The sequence below is a fragment of the Lampetra planeri genome, chromosome 15 (genome assembly GCF_965212315.1).
Source record: "Lampetra planeri chromosome 15, kcLamPlan1.2.h2, whole genome shotgun sequence".
In the NCBI taxonomy this organism is placed as follows: Eukaryota; Metazoa; Chordata; class Hyperoartia; order Petromyzontiformes; family Petromyzontidae; genus Lampetra; species Lampetra planeri.
The window spans coordinates 13,882,239-13,901,378 of NC_136121.1; the positions used below are offsets into that span (position 1 = coordinate 13,882,239).

General features: G+C 53.9%; 1 protein-coding gene across 1 annotated transcript in view; it reads right to left on the reverse strand.

The window, feature by feature from the left end:
• Window positions 1-2,144: 2,144 nt before the first annotated feature.
• LOC144722835 (uncharacterized) overlaps window positions 2,145-19,140 on the reverse strand; it is a 36,880-nt gene continuing 19,884 nt past the window's right edge. Inside the window, exons 9-18 of the mRNA XM_078601282.1 lie at window positions 11,415-11,448; window positions 10,659-10,742; window positions 8,950-9,042; window positions 8,484-8,597; window positions 7,977-8,129; window positions 7,321-7,446; window positions 6,595-6,723; window positions 6,343-6,419; window positions 4,401-4,512; window positions 2,145-4,157 (exon numbers count right to left, since the gene is read on the reverse strand). Of these exons, the coding sequence (XP_078457408.1) occupies window positions 4,098-4,157; window positions 4,401-4,512; window positions 6,343-6,419; window positions 6,595-6,723; window positions 7,321-7,446; window positions 7,977-8,129; window positions 8,484-8,597; window positions 8,950-9,042; window positions 10,659-10,742; window positions 11,415-11,448 (982 nt within the window). The 3' untranslated portion in view covers window positions 2,145-4,097. The remainder of the gene's footprint in view (window positions 4,158-4,400; window positions 4,513-6,342; window positions 6,420-6,594; window positions 6,724-7,320; window positions 7,447-7,976; window positions 8,130-8,483; window positions 8,598-8,949; window positions 9,043-10,658; window positions 10,743-11,414; window positions 11,449-19,140) is intronic.

The following is a 19,140-nucleotide window of genomic DNA, read 5'->3' on the forward strand; positions in this document are numbered from 1 at the left end:
TCTTTATCTCCCCAGTGGCGATGTTCACACATCTCACCAGGTACTCATTTTGAGGCTGAGTCGAGCTAGGGGAGGCCCAGGACCGATTCTGACTCTGGACCCAACAGAGAGGAGCTGGGCCTCTTAGTAACCAAGGGCTGGGCTATGCAAATGTGTCCTACCCCCCCACGACTCCCCTCCCCAATCGTTAAGGGGGTGGGGGGGGGCGGTTTGCGGCAATGAAAACGATTCCATGACGATGACGATGAGGAGCTGCGCTGTCGTCGTGGGTGGCATGGGAGCTGGCGCGGGGAGCTAACTGGGGGCCACAGGCCAATGTCCCCATCCTCGTCATCCTCGTCAAGGCGCCTGGGTTCCATCCGACTCATGGGACTCTCGTGCAGTTGCAGAGCCTGCACACTCCATGGCTGCGCCACACTGGCGATGATGAGTTCCAGCGCGTGATAGTAGGAGGAGGAGGGTGAGAAGGAGGAGGGTGAGAAGGAGGAGGGTGGATGATGTTGAACTTGATAGTCGCTCTGCACTGGGAGTGATTAAATCGCACCTCGGTACCTGTTGGGAGGCCACCCGCAACAGTTGTTCCGGGAGAACCCACGAGATGGCGACTCGCCGCCTCTCTCCTCCACAGCCGCACCCGTGGAACTCGGAATACACCGTTTGGATTCGGGGCACGGGAGAGCGGGTGAGAGGGAGGGGGGAACTTTGATGTGGGGGAGCTGCGGATGGTGGGAGCAGCTGGGAGTGGAGAGCCGGCACGGAATGAGCCACCACTCACATGGAACACACTGTGGCCTTATAAGGAGCGCGAGATAACAGGTGTCGTTTCGGGCAATGGACCTTCTTCGGAGCACGTCATCGCGTTCACGTGCGTGGGCTCTGCACGCTCGAAGCTTTGATGAGCACGCGCAGCTCGTGTCGTGCTCTCATGGAAGATTGTCGTGTTTTCCGCCCGGGTTCGATTCCCCATTAGCGCGCGCGGTTATTATTTTAATTATATTTTTTCTCGCAATAACTGTGAGAAGGCGCCGTGGATCGGGGCTAGAACTTTGCGTCTGTGGTTCGGCGGCGAGTACTCGAGACGCGTGTATCGTTCACTGCCATCACCTTCCAAAGCCATGCACGTAGAGTCCCTACGTCCGCACGATGGTGAGTCAGCTTTCAACCGACTCATCAACATCATGAGCCATGGTTTATCCACTGCTGGAGGACGGAGGCCTTCCCCGAACCATCTCTCAAACACAGTTTCCAAAATCAACACGAATATCGGGTGCACGCCTCTCTCCGTGTTCGTCAAGTCCAAGACTTCGTAGACCAACGACGTCTGGTGATCTCTCTTCTTGAGACTTTGCTGCTGAAGTGGAATATTTGGCGTCAAGTATCCGGCGACTTTCTTTAGTCAAAATAGCGTCACTTTGCGTCTTGTTGAGGTTTCTCTCGCGACTTGCTGCTGAAGCCGTGAAGCTGGAAACTCTGGTCCTGGCTCACACAAAGATCCCCCGTATAGCCTTAACCGACTTTTGGGGCAAGTGCTGTTAGCGAGCACCTCTTAAGGATCACACCAATACCAATACGCGCCATTCCCCACTAAGTGACGGTGACGTCACTACTGCGCATGTGCCAGGCTAGGTGCACTTTGAGGCCACGTGCAGTGTCCAAGGCTCTCTCACACACACGCGGGCAGCCCACATAAACTCATCTCACACAGATTCCACCCCGCTATGGAGGCGTACAACCGTGCCGTTACGCTAGCATTCCTACAAGGTGCCCCGTATAGCCGAAACAGTTTGTTGGGGGCAAGTGCTGTTAGCGAGCACGCATGAAGGCCGGTACGGTACACGAGGGCGTGATGTGGCCAGCACTACGCCCGGTCGACTTTATTTCTCCCCAGGGCTTATGTTTAATTCACACACCGCACAAAGTACTCATTTAAGGCTGTGCCAACCTAGAAAGAGGCAGGTTCAAATAATCGCCACTATGATTGGTCGGATCACCGGCTTCGTAGCACAGCGCGCTCACCACTTCACCACCGCTCCCCATAGATCACAGGCAGTTACAAAATACACACATACACGGACACACTGGCTCTCACACCACACACGTCTCAACTTGCGCACGCCAGAGAGAGAGAGAGACAGAGACACGGGTTTCGCCCGATAATCATTTTTCTTTTATTTCTAAGAGCAAAGCGCACGTCACTTTGGACTTGACCGCCAGTCCCTCCACCCCGCTCGCCAGCCAGCCAAACTTAAAAAAAATTCAGTATGAAGAGCAGTCAGTACATTCTACAATGTCTACTTGCAGCAGTGAAAAGCCCCAGTAGCAAGCTCCGACGCGGAGAGCCGAGTCCGTGACTCCCGTGCCCACAGGAGGGCCGCCCTGGTTATTGGGAACTCGTGTGGACCCCATCCCTCCACGTGCGCGCGCCCCCCCTCGCAATGAGGGAAGCTCGCGCCGCAGCGCCAATTGGCCAGCCCGTGCCACCCGTCGATCAAGTCGAATCTATCGATACAATTGCAATCAAATAAATACATACAGAGAGATTACAAAGAGCGTGGGAGAGCCGTTGGCAAAGCTGATAGGAGAGATGCCAAAGCATCATCATCATCATCATAAGTCATCATAATATATCATCATCAGCATGTATATTTATCGATCATCAGCCATTGTCTATCTACTTCTGGATGAACACGTGCTCATGCACCTGTGCATGAAAAGAAAACGTGGACACGTGATTTTTTATTTTTACATATGAACAATGTTCAGTGTTCGCGGTTGCGTACTGTTTGGTGTGTGGTTGAGTGTGTGGTTAAGCGTGTGCGTGCTTGTGTGTGATTGTGTGTGTATGGATGACTGTAACTGTGTCCGTGTATAGTGTGGTTGTGTGCCTGTGAGTGGTCGAGATCGTGTGCGTGGTTGAGAGTGAGTGTGATGGTGTGTGTGTGTTGTTAAGTCCTTGCTAACAGCACTTGCTCCAACAGTCTGTTAAAGGCTATATGGGGGATCTTTGTCTTTGTGTGTATGGGTGTGTGTTCTTTTTAAAGGCCGGGCGTGGTCCACGCTGGCCATCCACCCCCTCGTGTGCCCTCCCGGCCTTCATACGTGCACGCTACCATCACTTGCCTCAACGGTCTGTGAAAGCTACCCGGGAATCTTTGTCTTTCTTCCTTTGAACTCTGTCGCGATGCGACCTCCGCCTCGCTCGGGAATTCGCCCAGGATTGCACCCGGGGGGCAAACTTATTCTCTTGCAAGCAGAGGCACGAGGCACCGCGTCTACTTTACCCGTGTCAAGCGCACACCTGTTAGGACATCCCCCCCCCCAGCCTCGCGTTACACAATCGCAGCGGCCGCCGTTAGCGAGCGCCTATTGATGGCCGGCGTGGTCAGCAGCCAACTTCGCCCTCTTTGCTCGTCTCCCCAGCACTGGACACTCATTTCAGGCTGAGTCGACCTAGGAGAGGGCCCGATATCGGGTTTTACATAAAACTGGGTGTTGGCACTCAAGTAGTCGGAACATACACGCGCACCGTCTCGATCTCTTTAACGTAAAAAAAAATAATACCAAGACAAATATCCCCCGTGTAGCCTTTACAGACCGCTGGGGCAAGTGCTTTTACTGAGCACCTACGAAAGCCGGCACGGCACACGAGGGGGTGGCCAGCACCTCCCCCGACCGTCTTTGTCTCCCCAGCGGTGATATTGACACATCGATCTCGGGGAGGCCCAGGACCGGTTCAAATAATCGTCACTGGTGGCCATGAGCGGGGAATCGAACTCGGGCCGTCGAGTTTAGAGCGTGGTGCGCTAATCACTTTGCCACCGCTCCCCTCTTTGATACACGCGCCATCCATCATTGTGACACGCACACACTTCGGCTATACCTCCCTATAACCCCCCATCGGGTCCCCTCCCCGTCCCCCCTCTATCCCCTCAATCCCCGTCTCTCATTCGATGCCGCACGGAACATCAACACGAAGTGGCGGTAAGGGAGGGGGGGGGGTCATATCAAGGCACAGGGTGTCTCGCGTTGCCTTGGTCCCCAAACATCCCGCGCCCTCGTCCCCCCGTCCCCTTGCCGGGTCCCCGTTGGGGCCGCGGCTACACCAGGTCGATGTCCAGGTCGGCCGCGTCCTCCGAATTCACGCTTCGGATCTTGAACTGCGGGCAGACAGAGGAGGATGGCGTCATCGCAGCTCTGTTGGAGTTCGACAATCGCCGTCATCCGCGGCGGAGAGTCAAGGATGCAATGGATGGGAAAGGGGAGAGGGACGGGAGGGGGAAGGCCGGGACTGACGTCTCCAGAAGGGAGGAGGGCACGACTCAAGATGAGCAGCAGCAGCAGGAAGATAAAAAGGTGCATTAGAGAGCGATCGAGCCCCCCCCCCCTCCCCCCGCAGTCACCTGCCGCTGCCCCTCACGCTCCAGCACCACGGTTTGCACCGAGCGCGTCGGGGGGGCTCCGTCCCCCTCGTAGCGCGGGAGCAGCTGCAGGATCGGATACCGCGCCTCCAGCCTGCGGAGAGAGGGTGGGAGACACGGGGGAGCGCAGACGGGGGGACAGGGAGGAGAGACACGGGGGAGCCTTTGACACTTCACGTGGCCTCACAGTGCACATAGCCACTCGGTAGCCAATGGAGGCCGTTGGTTGTTGTGTGTGTAATTGTGTGTGTGTGTATCTCTGCTTTATTGACCTGGTCAAGGCCTATGATACCATCAGTAGGACTGGGCTCTGGGTTGTTCTTCGTGCTTTCGGAGTCCCTGACCCTCTGCTCACGATCATTAAGGACCTTCATGATGGTGAGCGGGCCCGGGTAAAACTACGTGGCCGGGAGTCGGAGCCTTTCCCTGTACACCTTGGGGTGCGACAGGGATGTCCTCTGGCTCCCACATTATTTAACATCTATTTCGACTGCGTAGTTCGTGAAGCCTTCAATAGCTGTACCGGGGGAATTACCATTTGGTACAGATATAATGGGAGGCTGATCGACGCCCGGGTGCGATCAAGGGATGGCTCCCTATTGGTCAACCACGTTATGTATGCCGATGATTTGGTAATAGCTGCTCATTCAGAAGAGGAGTTGGAGACGCTGCTGCTGAGGCTGGAGTGTGCCACTAAGAGGTGGGGCCTTACCATCAGCCCCACCAAAACTAAGCACCTGCCTGGGTATTTTGTACCATCGGGCACTCCGCCCCCACAACTCCCAATCGGTGATGGGGCAGTTGTGGAGAGAGTAGAGAGTTTCCCATACCTGGGCAGTGTGCTCATGACCAGCTCCAGTTTATCAGCAGAGGTCTCACTCCGAATCAGTCGAGCGGCAATATCTTTTCATCGGTTGCGTAACGCTGTGTGGAAGCTACCTGGTCTGTCGCTCCGCACGAAGCTTCAGGTCTTCTCGGCCACGGTCATTCCCTCCCTTCTCTACGCTTGCGAAACGTGGACCCCCCTAGTGGAGCATCTTCGCCGGTTGGAAACATTTAGGCTGGCCTGCCTACGATCCATCCTGGGTTTGACCAGGCTGGATTGTGTGAGGAGCTCACAAGTCCTTGAAAGATCTGGGCAAAGTCCCATCAGTGAGCTCCTCCGGCAGGCAAGGCTGCGTTGGCTGGGTCATGTAGCCCGCATGCCCAGCCACCGCATGCCTAAACAGCTTTTGTTCGGCCGGATCGAGGGGGCTAAACGGGCGCGGCACGGGCTAGAGAAGAGATGGAGTGATGTGGTACAGGAGGACGTGGAGCTGAGTGGACTTGCCGATGACTGGTACCAGCGGTGTCAAGATCGGCCTCAGTGGAGGAGGCTCGTGAAGGACGCTACTGGGCAGTTGGAGGCAGTCGCCCTCCAACAACAACGGAGGGCGGAGGAGCGACGCTCACAACAACGAGCGGAGCGCCGGGTGGCTAAAGCACAGCAAGTTGGCACAGTAGGGGGCACAGGTGGTGCATCAGCCAGTCATCTCGGTCATCTCGGTCAGTCGACCCGTGGCACCTGGGTCTGCCCCGTGACCTCCTGCCAGCGGGCGTTCGACACTTCACGTGGCCTCAAGGTGCACATGGCCTGGCACAAGCGTCGTGGTGACGTCACCGCCACTTAGTGGCGAATGGCGGTTGTTGTTGTTGTTGTGTATCTCAGTCAGTCGACCCGTGGCACCTGGGTCTGCCCCGTGACCTCCTGCCAGCGGGCGTTCGACACTTCACGTGGCCTCAAGGTGCACATGGCCTGGCACAAGCGTCGTGGTGACGTCACCGCCACTTAGTGGCGAATGGCGGTTGTTGTTGTTGTGTATCTGTGCGTGTATCTGTGTGTATGGGTCTTTATCTGTGTGTGCGCACTTGTGTTTGGGCTCACTTAGTGGTTGTGATGGTCCGTGTGATTGACTCCTTTCTCGTCAATGGACTCAGCTTCTGATTCAACTCCATGTTTTGCTGGTAGACCAAACACACACCCACACACACACAATGCAAAAAGGAACATTCAATGTATGTCCTCTCGAATATCAGCAAATTACCAATTTTCGTGGTCTCATTTTGTGCAGAAGGAGGCAGTGACGGCAACTGCCCTCCCACCCCCTGCCCCCACCCCCTCCCCATTGGATCTCACCGTTTTGAGAGTCTCCAGCAGGGTCTTGCTCTCCCCCAGCTGCTCGCGCTCGCGCCCCGTCTGCTCCTGCAGGCCGCTGTACAGCTCGCCCAGCCGCCCGGCCTCCAGCTGGTACTCACCCAGGCGCTTCTGCACCCCGCACAGGGCACGCGCACAGACCCCACGGCCTACACGGGCTGCTGGGGCACGTGCTGTCCGCGAGTAGCAGAACCTGCGAGGTCCAGCACGGCGCACGAGGGGGTGCGGTGGCCAGCACCATGCCCACACGCCTTTGGCTCCCCATTGCTGATGTTTACACGCTGCATCAGGGTATTCAAACTAAGGCTGGGTAGACCTAGGGGAGGCCCAGGACCGGTTCAAATAATATTCATTGGTGTAAGCCGGGGAGCGGGAATCGAACTCGGGTTTGTATCGCGGCGCGCCGATCATTGTGCCACCACTCCCGACGCACACCCGCGGACACCAACGGACACACCGGGTAGCTCACACACCGGCATTTCACACGCGCGCGTGAACACGACGAGCCAACTCAACGTTGGCACACACACACACACACGAGCTCCGTGGATCGTTAGATCGCAGGGCCGTGAGAGATGACAACAACCTGCGGAGTCGTATATCCAGCAGTGGATCGAACGTGGCCGATGACGATGATGGCGATGTGGACACGTGGCCGATGACGATGATGGCGATGTGGACGACGATGATCTGAGGCCACGGACTCACCTTGAGACCGTCGATCTCGGAGTCGTGGTCGTCGCGCGCCTGGGCCAGGAGACGCTCGAACTTCTGCTTCAGGTCGTCGACGCAGATGCGGGCGGCACGCTCCCCGGAGCCTCTACTCGCCACCAGCTGTGCCACAACATCAACAACAAAATCAACAACAACAATATCGACAACAATAACCTTACATCAACAACATCGACAACATCAATAACATCAACAACAACATGGATTACATCAACAACAACATTATCAACATCATCATCATCAACAACACCACCAACTACATCACCAACATCAACAACAATATCTATTACATCAACAACAACATCCATTACATTAACAACAACATCAAGAACATAAAAAATCTGGTGGTGATGCCACCTTTTCCAACCAAATGCATCTTCATTGTATGAAGAATCCATTCGCAAATCCATGTGGTGTGACGCGGTGCGACGTGGTGTGACGTCGTGTGACGCGGTGTGATGCGGTGCGACGCGGTGTGAAGCTGTGTGACGTCGTGTGACGCGGTGTGACGCGGTGTGACGCTGTGTGACGCTGTGTGACGTCGTGTGACGTCGTGTGACGCGGTGTGACGCGGTGTGACGCTGTGTGACGCGGTGTGACGCTGTGTGACGTCGTGTGACGCGGTGCGGCACCTCGAGCTGCAGCGCCTCGTTGTGCCGGCGCAGCCTCGCCGCCTCCTCGTCGCGCTGCTGCAGCAGCTGCTCGTGCTGCGCCCGCCCCGAGCCCAGCTCCGCCAGCGCTGCACGCAGCCCGCGCAGCGTGGCCTGCGACGCGCACCGCGACTTCTGCTCGCGTGCGCACGGCACACACGCAGCACACACGCGGCACACACGCAGCACACACGCAGCACACACGCGGCACACACGCAGCACATTGTAGTGGGCTGGGGGGGGGCATGGAAGGAAAACGGAGAACCCGGAGAAAATCCCATGCAGGACAGGAGGAGAAGATACAGACTCCACACAGAAACGCAACAAGACGTTGAGTAAATCTCACGGACAGAGCTCAGTGGCAGCACGTCCATGATCGCCGACGTCTGCGAGAGAGGACGTGGCTCACAGAGAGAGAGATGAGTTGGTGGCGATGTAGAGGGGAGGCGAGTGTTCCTCGCGGGGAGGCGGTGGGGGGTGGGGGGGCACCTCGAGGTGCTGGTTCTCCGTGTAGAGAGCGAGCACCATCTCCGAGTACTGCTCCATCTGCTCGCCCGTGCTCCTCAGCTGCTCCTGCAGCTCCGCCTTGCGCCGCTCGGCTTTCTGGGGGGTGGACACAGAGTGGCGCTCGGAGCGGCGTGCGGGACGTGGGGCAGCGACGTCACGTGGTGGCACTCACAGTTCTCCCACATGGTCCACCCACCCATCAATCCATCCCTTCACTCACCCATATACATCGACCAATCCACCCGTTCATGCATCCACCTCATCCAACCAATCCAACACATCTACCCAGCCATCAATCAATCAAACAATCCATCTATGCACCCATCCATATCTCAATCCATCCAACCATCAATCAATTCATCCACCCACCCATCCAGCAATCCAGTCACTACCGATCCGTTCACCCGTGCACCTATCCCGTGCACAAGATTCATAGATGCAGGCGCACCTGGCATTCGCCCTGCGAGTGGATGATGGTGTCCTCCAGGCGCAAGAGCACGGCGCTGAACAGCGCGTGCGATCGCTCCAGGGACGACTCCAGCTGTGGGGGGAGGGGAGGGGTGTGTCACTCTGCTCATCGAGTCAGACTAAAGCACCCACAGGGAGCCACGCGCCACCGGTGAGGGCTGCCACTCGCGATGAGCTCCACAACACAGCTGGGGACTAGCCCACTCTACGAGCAGGAGAGGAGGGACTCACACTGCCTGTGACTGCGCTGTCGCGGTTTGGTACATTGTTGACGTTGATGTTCGGCGAGGTGTTACCCATCGGGCGTCTACCACTGATGATGGCCCGATGCTTGCGCTTGTTGTGGTGGAACAAGCGGATTTGCTCCACACGGCTCCTGCCCCGCGTGCCGTGCACGGGCTCACAACATTAAACTTACAATTGTATCTGCCTTTTGCTTTATTGTAACGTCATACCAAAGTGAATTACTGTCGTTATTGTGATGATTGTTGTTGTTGAGCAGCTGACAGGGATTGCGAATATCCCTGAGAAGAATCTTCCCAGAGGAGTGGCTTTGGGAGGATGGTCCCGGGAACCGAGGCAAGGTGGCCAGGGCCTAACCCCCCCCCACCTCTTCATTCACTGAATGAATGAATGAATCGTAAAATGAATGAATGAATCGTGAAATAATTAATACATTATTAGACTGGTTACTTCATTCACAACCAAATGAATGAATAATCAAAATAATGAAGGGTTCAATCGTTCAACAAAGCAATTTACGAATCGGTCATAGCATGAAATTAATCACAAAATGAATGAATAAGTCAATCATCAAAATAATAAAGATTCAGACATCCAACGGGGGAATGAATGAAGAATAAAGCATGACACGAATTAATCAATGAATGAAATTATTGAATTAATCATCAAACGGAACAAATTATTAAAGCGTTCAACAACAAAGGAACTAATTAATCGTTTAAACCACGAATTCATCCGCGAATGAATGAATGAATGAATGAACAAACGCCTGCACACATTAGTTACCGAAACGCAGACATCTTGGGCGTTAAGACAACGTTCAAAGCAAACCTCCCAGGGAGTTAAAGAAGCAGCAGCAGCATTAATAAAACCATTCAGAGGAATGTGCCCCGCAGTGGCTGCGGTGCACGATGCACGCGCCCGATCCGGTCAGCCCACACGACCGCACCTGAATAATAATTATAATAATAATTATAATAATTATAATGATCCTGCTGCCGTGACTGCGATTGCTGCTACTCACCGCCAGAGCCGTCCCAACAGGACACGGCGAATCGGGGCGAACGCCCCGGGCCCTGCACTTTTGGCAGGGGGGGGGGGTGGGGGCGCGCTTTCAATGTCACGGTGTCAGATGTAATACTTCTGGTTTAGTTTGAAGGAGTCGGGAGGGGTTTGCCCCGAGCACTACACCTGACTATTGCCGATATAACCCCTCCAACGAAGACACAACAATAAGTCAGAGGTGCTGAGTTCCTGCTGCTCAGATGCACCACAACGAGGCGCTGCTTGCTGGTTCATCATCTCCTAGCGAGCGGAAATCCCACATTCTCAGGGCGCTTTTGAATTTGCCACAAAGTTGTACAGGAGGAGGAGGCTTGGAAAGGCCTTCATCCAGCAGTGGATTGACCATGGCTGCTGATGACGTTGATCATGATGATGACTCACCTGTGATAGACGGGAGAGGTGGTCTCGGCTGTCCTGGGAAAAGGCATCGTCCTCATTCTCGTCGTCCACTCCGTTCTCCTCCTCCTGCAAAGACAAAGATTCCCCCGTATAGCCTCTAACAGAGTGTTGGGGCAAGTGCGGTTATCGAGCACGGCACGCGATTGGGTTGGTGGCCAGCACATCGCTCGCCCACCTCAGTGCTGATGTTTACACACCGCGCCATTTAAGGCTGAGTCGACCTATGGGAGGCCAGGGAACGGTTCAGATATTTGCCACTATCAACTGGTCGTGAGCCGGAATGCAACTCAGATCGCCGGGTTCGTATGGCGGTGCGCTAACCACCGCACGGCACAAACACGCATCATCAACGACCTAAGACACGCAACCTCCCAATATTTCACTCAAGGCAGCAGCGGCACCACAGGTTGTGTGCCTTCAAAGGGGACTCTGTGGCAATCGTCAGTTAACGATATTTGAAATGTGACCCTGGCAGGGACAGAAACCGCGTGGCCTTGGCACGAGTCCCGAGGAGTTCCAATCGGCGTGCATGATTCCGCACGGCAAGTTGCTCACTGGGCGAGACCCAGACCAACCACAAAGTGCCCGGCAGCGCGTGGAGCGTCGCTGCTCACTTCATTGCGAGAGTTCACCGGTGTTCTTTGCTTTTTTGAAAATCAAAGAGCGGTGAGCTCACCGCCCGCGCGGACGTGGGCGGACGTGGGAGTTCGCGTGGTGGAGCGAGACGCTAACACTCACCCTCCTCGTGATGGTGAAGGTCTCACACCAGAACCTGACACACACACAAAGGGGGAAGGAGGGTGTCACAGTTAATAACCTGGAGCTCTCTCTCTCGCTCTCTCGCTCGCCCGGTCTCTCGTCGCGTATAATTTCCCCGAGTGGAATTCGAGATACTTTTATGTGCCTGAGCGAACATTCCCGGCCGTCTGGACGCGTGGGGCCGCACAATGGCGCGGGCGACTGGGAGCCGCGGGTCTCGGGTTGCCGGCTCTGATGGTTGTGGTTGGTGATGGTGGTGGCGGTGTTGAATTTGTTTTTTGGTGGTAATGATGATGATGGTGGTTTTGGAGGTTTTTTTGGTGATGATTACGGTGGTGGTGGTGTTGATGGTGATGGCGGTGGTGGTGTTTATTTTCGTGGTGAGAACTAAGGCGGTGGTAACGTTTCCGTTGGTGATGATTGTGGTGGCGACGGTGGTGTTGTTGATAATGGTGAAGGTGGTGGTTTTGGTGGTCATTATGATGGTGGTGGTAGTAGTGGCGGTGGTGGCCATGTCTGATGTGAGAGTGGTGGCACAGCGGTTAGCGCACCGTACCATGAACCCCGAGTTCAATTCCCGGCCATGAATAGAAGCAGTGAGGAGTGAGCTCAGAACCGGTCGCGCGTTCCATCCTGCTGCACCAACCCGAGCTGCCCAGCGTGGTGAAGTGGCCAAACGACGATCACGACTGACGCAGCATGGGGGACACCCTCAGCAGCAGACTGACCAAGGTTTGTATATTGAATACTTACCACTGGAATGTAACCAATGTCAACGATATGTTCTACGTGAGATATTAACTAACATTAGACCCAGGCAACCCGTAATAATAATAAACACGTCATTTAAAAAAAAAATAAAGTTAAGGACTGCGAGCCAGCTCTTTCGCGAGCTCCACTCGCACCTCCGATGAGCACGGTCGGCGACGCACGGTGCGAAAGAAGTTCAACATACACACACCTACACACACAGACATACATACACACATACACACACCTACGCACACAGACACACACACACACATACACACACATACATACACACACACATACACACACACATACATATACACATATATACACGACAACAACAACCGCCATTCGCCACTAAGTGGCGGTGACGTCACCACGACGCTTGTGCCAGGCTATGTGCACCTTGAGGCCACGTGAAGTGTCGAACGCCCACTGGCAGGAGCTCACGGGGCAGACCCAAATTCCACAGGTCGACTGACTGAGACGACTGGCTGATGCACCACCTGTGCCCCCTACTGTACCAACTTGCTGTGCTTTAGCCACCCGGCGCTCCGCTCGTTGTTGTGAGCGTCACTCCTCCGCCCTCCGTTGTTGTTGGAGGGCGACTGCCTCCAATTGCCCAGTAGCATCCTTCACGAGCCTCCTCCACAGAGGCCGATCTTGACACCGCTGGTACCAGTCATCGGCAAGTCCACTCAGATCGACGTCCTCCTGTACCAAATCACTCCATCTATTATCTAGCCCGTGCCGCGCCCGTTTTGCCCCCTCGATCCGGCCGAACAAAAGCTGTTTAGGCATGCGGTGGCTGGGCATGCGGGCTACATGACCCAGCCAACGCAGCCTTGCCTGCCGGAGGAGCTCACCGATGGGACTTTGGACCAGATCTTTCAAGGATTTGTGAACTCCTCACGCAATCCAGCCTCGTTAAACCCAGGATGCATTGTAGGCAGGCCAGCCTAAATGTTTCTAACCGGCGAAGATGTTCCATTAGGGAAGTACACGTTTCACAAGCATGGAGAAGGTAGGGAATGAGTGTAGCCGAGACGACCTGAAGCTTCGTGCGGAGCTACAGACCAGGTAGCTTCCACACAGCATTATGCAACCGATGAAAAGATATTGCCGCTCGACTGATTTGGAGTGAGACCTATGCTGTTAAACTGGAGCCGGATCGCTGGGTTCATAGCGCAGCGTAGCGCTAACCACTACATTACCGCTCCCCACACACATACACACACATACACACACATAGCCAAGTGATGAGAGTTTGGGAGACAGCGTGGATGTCAGTCACGAAAGACGAACGGGCCCAGACTCGCACTGGAATGCTTTCTCCACGCGAGTGGGAAACACAAACAGAGATAGTGGGAGTTAGAGCCGGTAGCTTTACACGGGGCTTGGCTCGTGTAGAAGTTATCTCGCTGGTTTCTGCGTCAATAAGATCGTCGAGTAACTCAGTCCGAGCACGAGTAACCGTGCGTTTTTATGAAGAACCCAGTCCATCACGAACGTGCCACACTGACCACACACAGAGACAGAGTGTGCGCTCCTTGTAATGACAGCACCGCGCGCTTCAAGGCCGTTGCACAACCGGCTCGGACTCGAGGACGGACCGCGAACATCTCCCGCCGGTCACCCGCATGGGTCGAGAGCTCTCGGGGCCCGGAGACGGTGCTGGCCGCATCGCCTCGCGAGAGCTTTGCGTGGCCGCGGCTGCGACTCGCTCTGTTCACCCAGCGGTGTAAATGATAACACGAGTCCATCGGCAGGTCGCGTGTGCTGGGGTAGAGTGTGGGTACACCGACGCCTTCCGAGACGTCTGTGGCCATCGGGAAGGGGTAGACTCAAGAATGCTTGAAGGGGGTCTCGAGCTCAAGCCGAGGCCCCTTCCGCCAGCAGGGGACGTGAGCACGCACTTGCAGGGTCTGCGCATTTAGCCTTTTTATGTTTACTTTCATTATTAACAACCCTGCGAGTCTTTGTCACCGATGAGACATCGACTAACAATCACCGTCAGCGATGACATCACCGCTGGGAGTTGGGAGGGGAGAGAGTGGGAGGAGGACGCAGGACCCTCTCGCACGGGGGAGCAGTGGCAGTGACCTCAGCTCACTGGCATGAGCCCCCCCCCCCCTGCCACCGCCTCCCACTCGCCCACACCCCCAGGGTTTAATTGAGACGCACTAGCCCACGGCGATTATTGCGACAGGACGCCAACACGGAGGCACGGAACAGATCCGGTGTTGGCTTTGGGTGTCGAGTTAACAAGGCGACGAATCCATGCGGATGTCTCGCAGAGCAGGGAGACAGACCCTTTGTGTTGGAGAATGGCCCGCGCAAGTTGATTTCACGGAGCTACCTCTGAGATCCCTTCCAAACGACCCTCTGATCCGCATCACATTCCCACCCGTCCTGCCACCGAGGGTAATGTCCGTCGCACGGCAGCCACACTGAGACTCGTTTCACCGCCACCAGAGCCGGAATTTACCCAAAGTAAACGCACGACTCACTTTACTACGATGCGTTTTGTTTTGGTGCAGTCATCAACAGCGGTTAGCGCTAGTAAACCGTGTACCTGAGTTTGATTCGCGGCCAAGGCGAACGTCAATGGAATGGAGAACTCGGAGGAGACCCCCCCCCCCCCCCGCGATTACGAGCGGACACCACTCAGAGCTCTCCAATGACGGGTTCACAACCAAACCCTGTCGTGCCGCAGCCGCCTCCCTAACCACCTCGCACGAAGCCGAGCGGAGTATCGCGAATCTCTGCGTGATCCACCAACCCTCGCCACATCAAGCGATAGACCACAGGCGCCGCGCGCGACCACGCCCTGTGCAGCTGCAGTCGCCACCAGCCCTTCAAAACAACCATCATCAGCAAGGGCTCTCGGCAGGTTAAATCGAGGGCCGAAATAAATTAAAAAAATGCGTATACTTTGCCAATCGTCTCTGTCCGTCCGTCTCTTTTACTCTTTATAGTTGAAGAAGCAACCCACGGAATGCTGTGTTGAATCTCGTTGCCACGACAAAGGTTGTACGTGGAGGTCGCCCCAGGGTGCCAATCGCAGTCGCCTCCTCGTCACGTTTGACGGCCACCGCCACTGCGGGCTCGAGCCGAGTCGCGGCTCCAAATTAAAACCGACAGCCCCCGGATCGTGCGCAGCAGAGAGGCACCCTCGAGCCGATCGCCACTCACATGGGTGTGTGTGTACCTGGTCCCTGTGTGTCAACTATCGCACTGGGGAGACAAAGGCGGCCGGGACTAGGTGCTGGCCACCCACCGGCTCGTGTGCCATGCCGGCTTTCATAGGCGTGCGCTCACAGCGCTTGCCCCAACAGTCTGGTAAAGGATATCTGGGGAATTTTGTCTTAGTCTTTTGTTATGATGCTTTGCGTGTCTGTGTGTATTAATGTGTTTATTTTATTTTCATTACTTTTAATGTTTTACCTACGTGACTTTACCGAAAAAACCTGAGAATATTAATGTGTTTGTTTGTTGGGTGTGATTAAATGGTTGTGTGGGTGTGTGGGGAGCGGTGGCGCCGCTGTGCTACAAACCCGACAGGCGACCTGAGCTCTACTCCCAACCACGGCTAACATCAGTGGCTCAGAGTGAAACATGAACCGGACCTGAGCTAGACCCTCTTCACCAACCTGCACTGACCAGAGTGGTGAAGTATGGTCACACGGCCTCCATGACCGATGCGGCGTGGGGACGCCATTATCTTGCAGTGGAAAGATCGTGGCTAATGTGACGATTCATATTATCATCACGTGGAGTTTCTAGCACCATTGGTTGTGGGATTGAAAAACTAATTTCTTGAGAGCTGCTTTTGTGTTTATGTTGTTGCCCTTCCCCCGCACGGTTGGCAACGTACGGTGCGAAAGAAGTTCAACATACCTACAAGTAGGATGAAGTTTGACTTGCGTGGAAGAGTAGGCCAAATACCCTCTTTCTAGATCTGCCTCTAGTGGAGGCCCTTCATCCAGCAGTGGCTAGAGCAAATTAAATGCAGGGCTGCTACTTTACCAATACCCCCACCGCCTCGTGGCTGCAGAATGTCTGGTGGTGGTGGTGGAAGAGGAGGAGGGGTGGGCGTGGTGGTGGTGTTGGTGGAAGAGGAGGAGGAGGTCGTGGACGAGGGTGTGAGTGAGGACACGCCGAGTTTACCCAATCGCCACTCCTCGCTCCCTCCACATCAACATTCTGATTACTGCAAACATCTTGATGGGTGGGCGGATAAGCCGCACTCCCCCTGCAGTAACACCTATGATAGATTCGTATGGGGCACGTGGTCTCGGGACTTCTCGCCCACACCACAGATCCAGGTAGACGCCAGGCTGTGACGTGTGCATTGCGCCGAGGGTACCTGGTGTGATGACGTCAGGGACGGGTGACGCTTCAGACTAACCTGAGCCACATCATTAACCCGGACATAGCATTACCTCCCCCGCCACATCATTAACCCGGACATAGCATTACCTCCCCCGCCATAGCATTAACCCGGACATAGCATTACCTACCCCGCCATAGCATTAACCCGGACATAGCATTACCTACCCCGCCATAGCATTAACCCGGACATAGCATTACCTCCCCCGCCATAGCATTAACCCGGACATAGCATTACCTACCCCGCCATAGCATTAACCCGGACATAGCATTACCTACCCCGCCATAGCATTAACCCGGACATAGCATTACCTACCCCGCCATAGCATTAACCCGGACATAGCATTACCTACCCCGCCATAGCATTAACCCGGACATAGCATTACCTACCCCGCCATAGCATTAACCCGGACATAGCATTACCTCCCCCGCCACATCATTAACCCGGACATAGCATTACCTCCCCCGCCATAGCATTAACCCGGACATAGCATTACCTCCCCCGCCATAGCATTAACTCAAACAAAGGTGAGAAAGTCTTTGCCGTTGCGGCACCGGCATTTTTGGACCACCTTATTTCCTCCCTGGACATCGTAAATCTTCCTTAAAAAAATATTCTGAAGCAGAGAATTGCTGCTGGATACAGCCACGGTGGGCAATGTGACGTGTAACACGTTGCTCCATAGCGGTGCGTCGATAGCTACATTGCCACGTGCAAGTCTATCGAGTGGCTACTGCACGTGGTCTCTTGGTGTGGTCTGGGTCTGTTGTTGTTTAGCTGCCTTGCCCAAGCTTGCATTTAGTGGTGAAAAACTCGGCATTACTTGATCAGCTTACTGTGCCACTTGTACTAATGTATCTTATTTATTTGTCAATTGTCTTATGTGTTAATGTTTAGTGGCGTTTTTACCTTTTCTATATTTTGCACTGTTATCGTTGTTTTTCTTTTGTTTGTTGTTGTGACTCGCTGACCCCCCCCCCGCCCTCTGAAAAAAAAGCTTCATAGCTCATCGGATTCCTCTTGCAGCCTAAATAAAGATTCGGATTATGATCTCCCTAATACTACTAATAGTAACTCTAGCATTAACTCTCTAATAGTAACCATAGCGTTAACCCTATCATAGCATTAACTCTCTAATAGTAACCATAGCGTTAACCCTATCATAGCCTTAACTCTCTAATAGTAACCATAGCATTAACCCTATCATAGCCTCAACTCTCTAATAGTAACCATAGCGTTAACCCTAGCACAGCCTTAAACTCTCTAATAGTAACCATAGCATTAACCCTAGCATAGCCTTAACTCTCTAATAGTAATCATAGCATTAACCCTATCATAGCCTCAACTCTCTAATAGTAACCATAGCATTAACCCTAGCATAGCCTTAAACTCTCTAATAGTAACCATAGCATTAACCCTAGCATAGCCTTAAACTCTCTAATAGTAACCATAGCATTAACCCTATCATAGCCTTAACTCTCTAATAGTAACCATAGCATTAACCCTATCATAGCCTTAACTCTCTAATAGTAACCATAGCATTAACCCTATCATAGCCTTAACTCTCTAATAGTAACCATAGCATGAACCCTAGCATAGCCTTAACTCTCTAATAGTAACCATAGCATTAACCCTATCATAGCCTCAACTCTCTAATAGTAACAATAGCATTAACTCTAGCATAGCATTAACTCTCTAATAGTAACCCTAACATTAACTCTCTAATAGTAACCATAGCAGTAACTGTAGCATAGCCCTTACCTCCATTTCCCTAACACTAGCCTTGGCAATCATCGTCAAGCATGACCAATCCACTGCTGGATGAAGACCTCCCATAAGCATCTCTGTCAGTCTTGGGATGCAACAATTCACGCAGTACGTGGACTCGAGCCGATTTCCTCGCTCCGTCTCCTCCCCGGTGGCCTGGCGGTGCATTCCATCCGCTACCTGCCACTCAGTCGTTATTGGGCGCCGTGGTGGTGAGATGTTAACTACCTCGCTTGGTATACAGGAGGTCGTGGGTTCCATCCCGAAACTGACACACGTGTGTTTGGAGTTTGCGTGTGTTTGGAGTTTGCGTGTGTTTGGAGGTTGCGTGCGTCTCTCCCCGTGGTCGCGTGGATTTTTCTGCTATACTTTTTCCCACGTGACAAGCCACTTCGTTAAGCTATCATTTGTGGCCAGGTCGCGTCTGAACAAGAACTGTGTAGCGCAGTGGCGCCTTACCTGGTACAATAAAACACAGTTTATTCTTCTTTGGTTCTTTCAGTAAAGTCACGTAGAAAATAAAATAAAAATGCAATTATTTAATTTATTTTCTTTCTACGTGACTTTACCGAAAGAACCAAAGAGTAATTGCTGCAGTCACGAAAGCTCCAAATCAAGTTTAAAACATAGTTTAGTTTGTTAACCATCGGGCACCGTGGCGTTTCCCACACAACATTTCACCTGCCAGTCACTAACGCACGCGGTGTCTTTCACCTGGACGGAATGTTCTCTACACACTAGGAGTTGCCGCTCTTTGACTCCAATTGTAATTCCAAGCGTGCATCTCTGAATGCG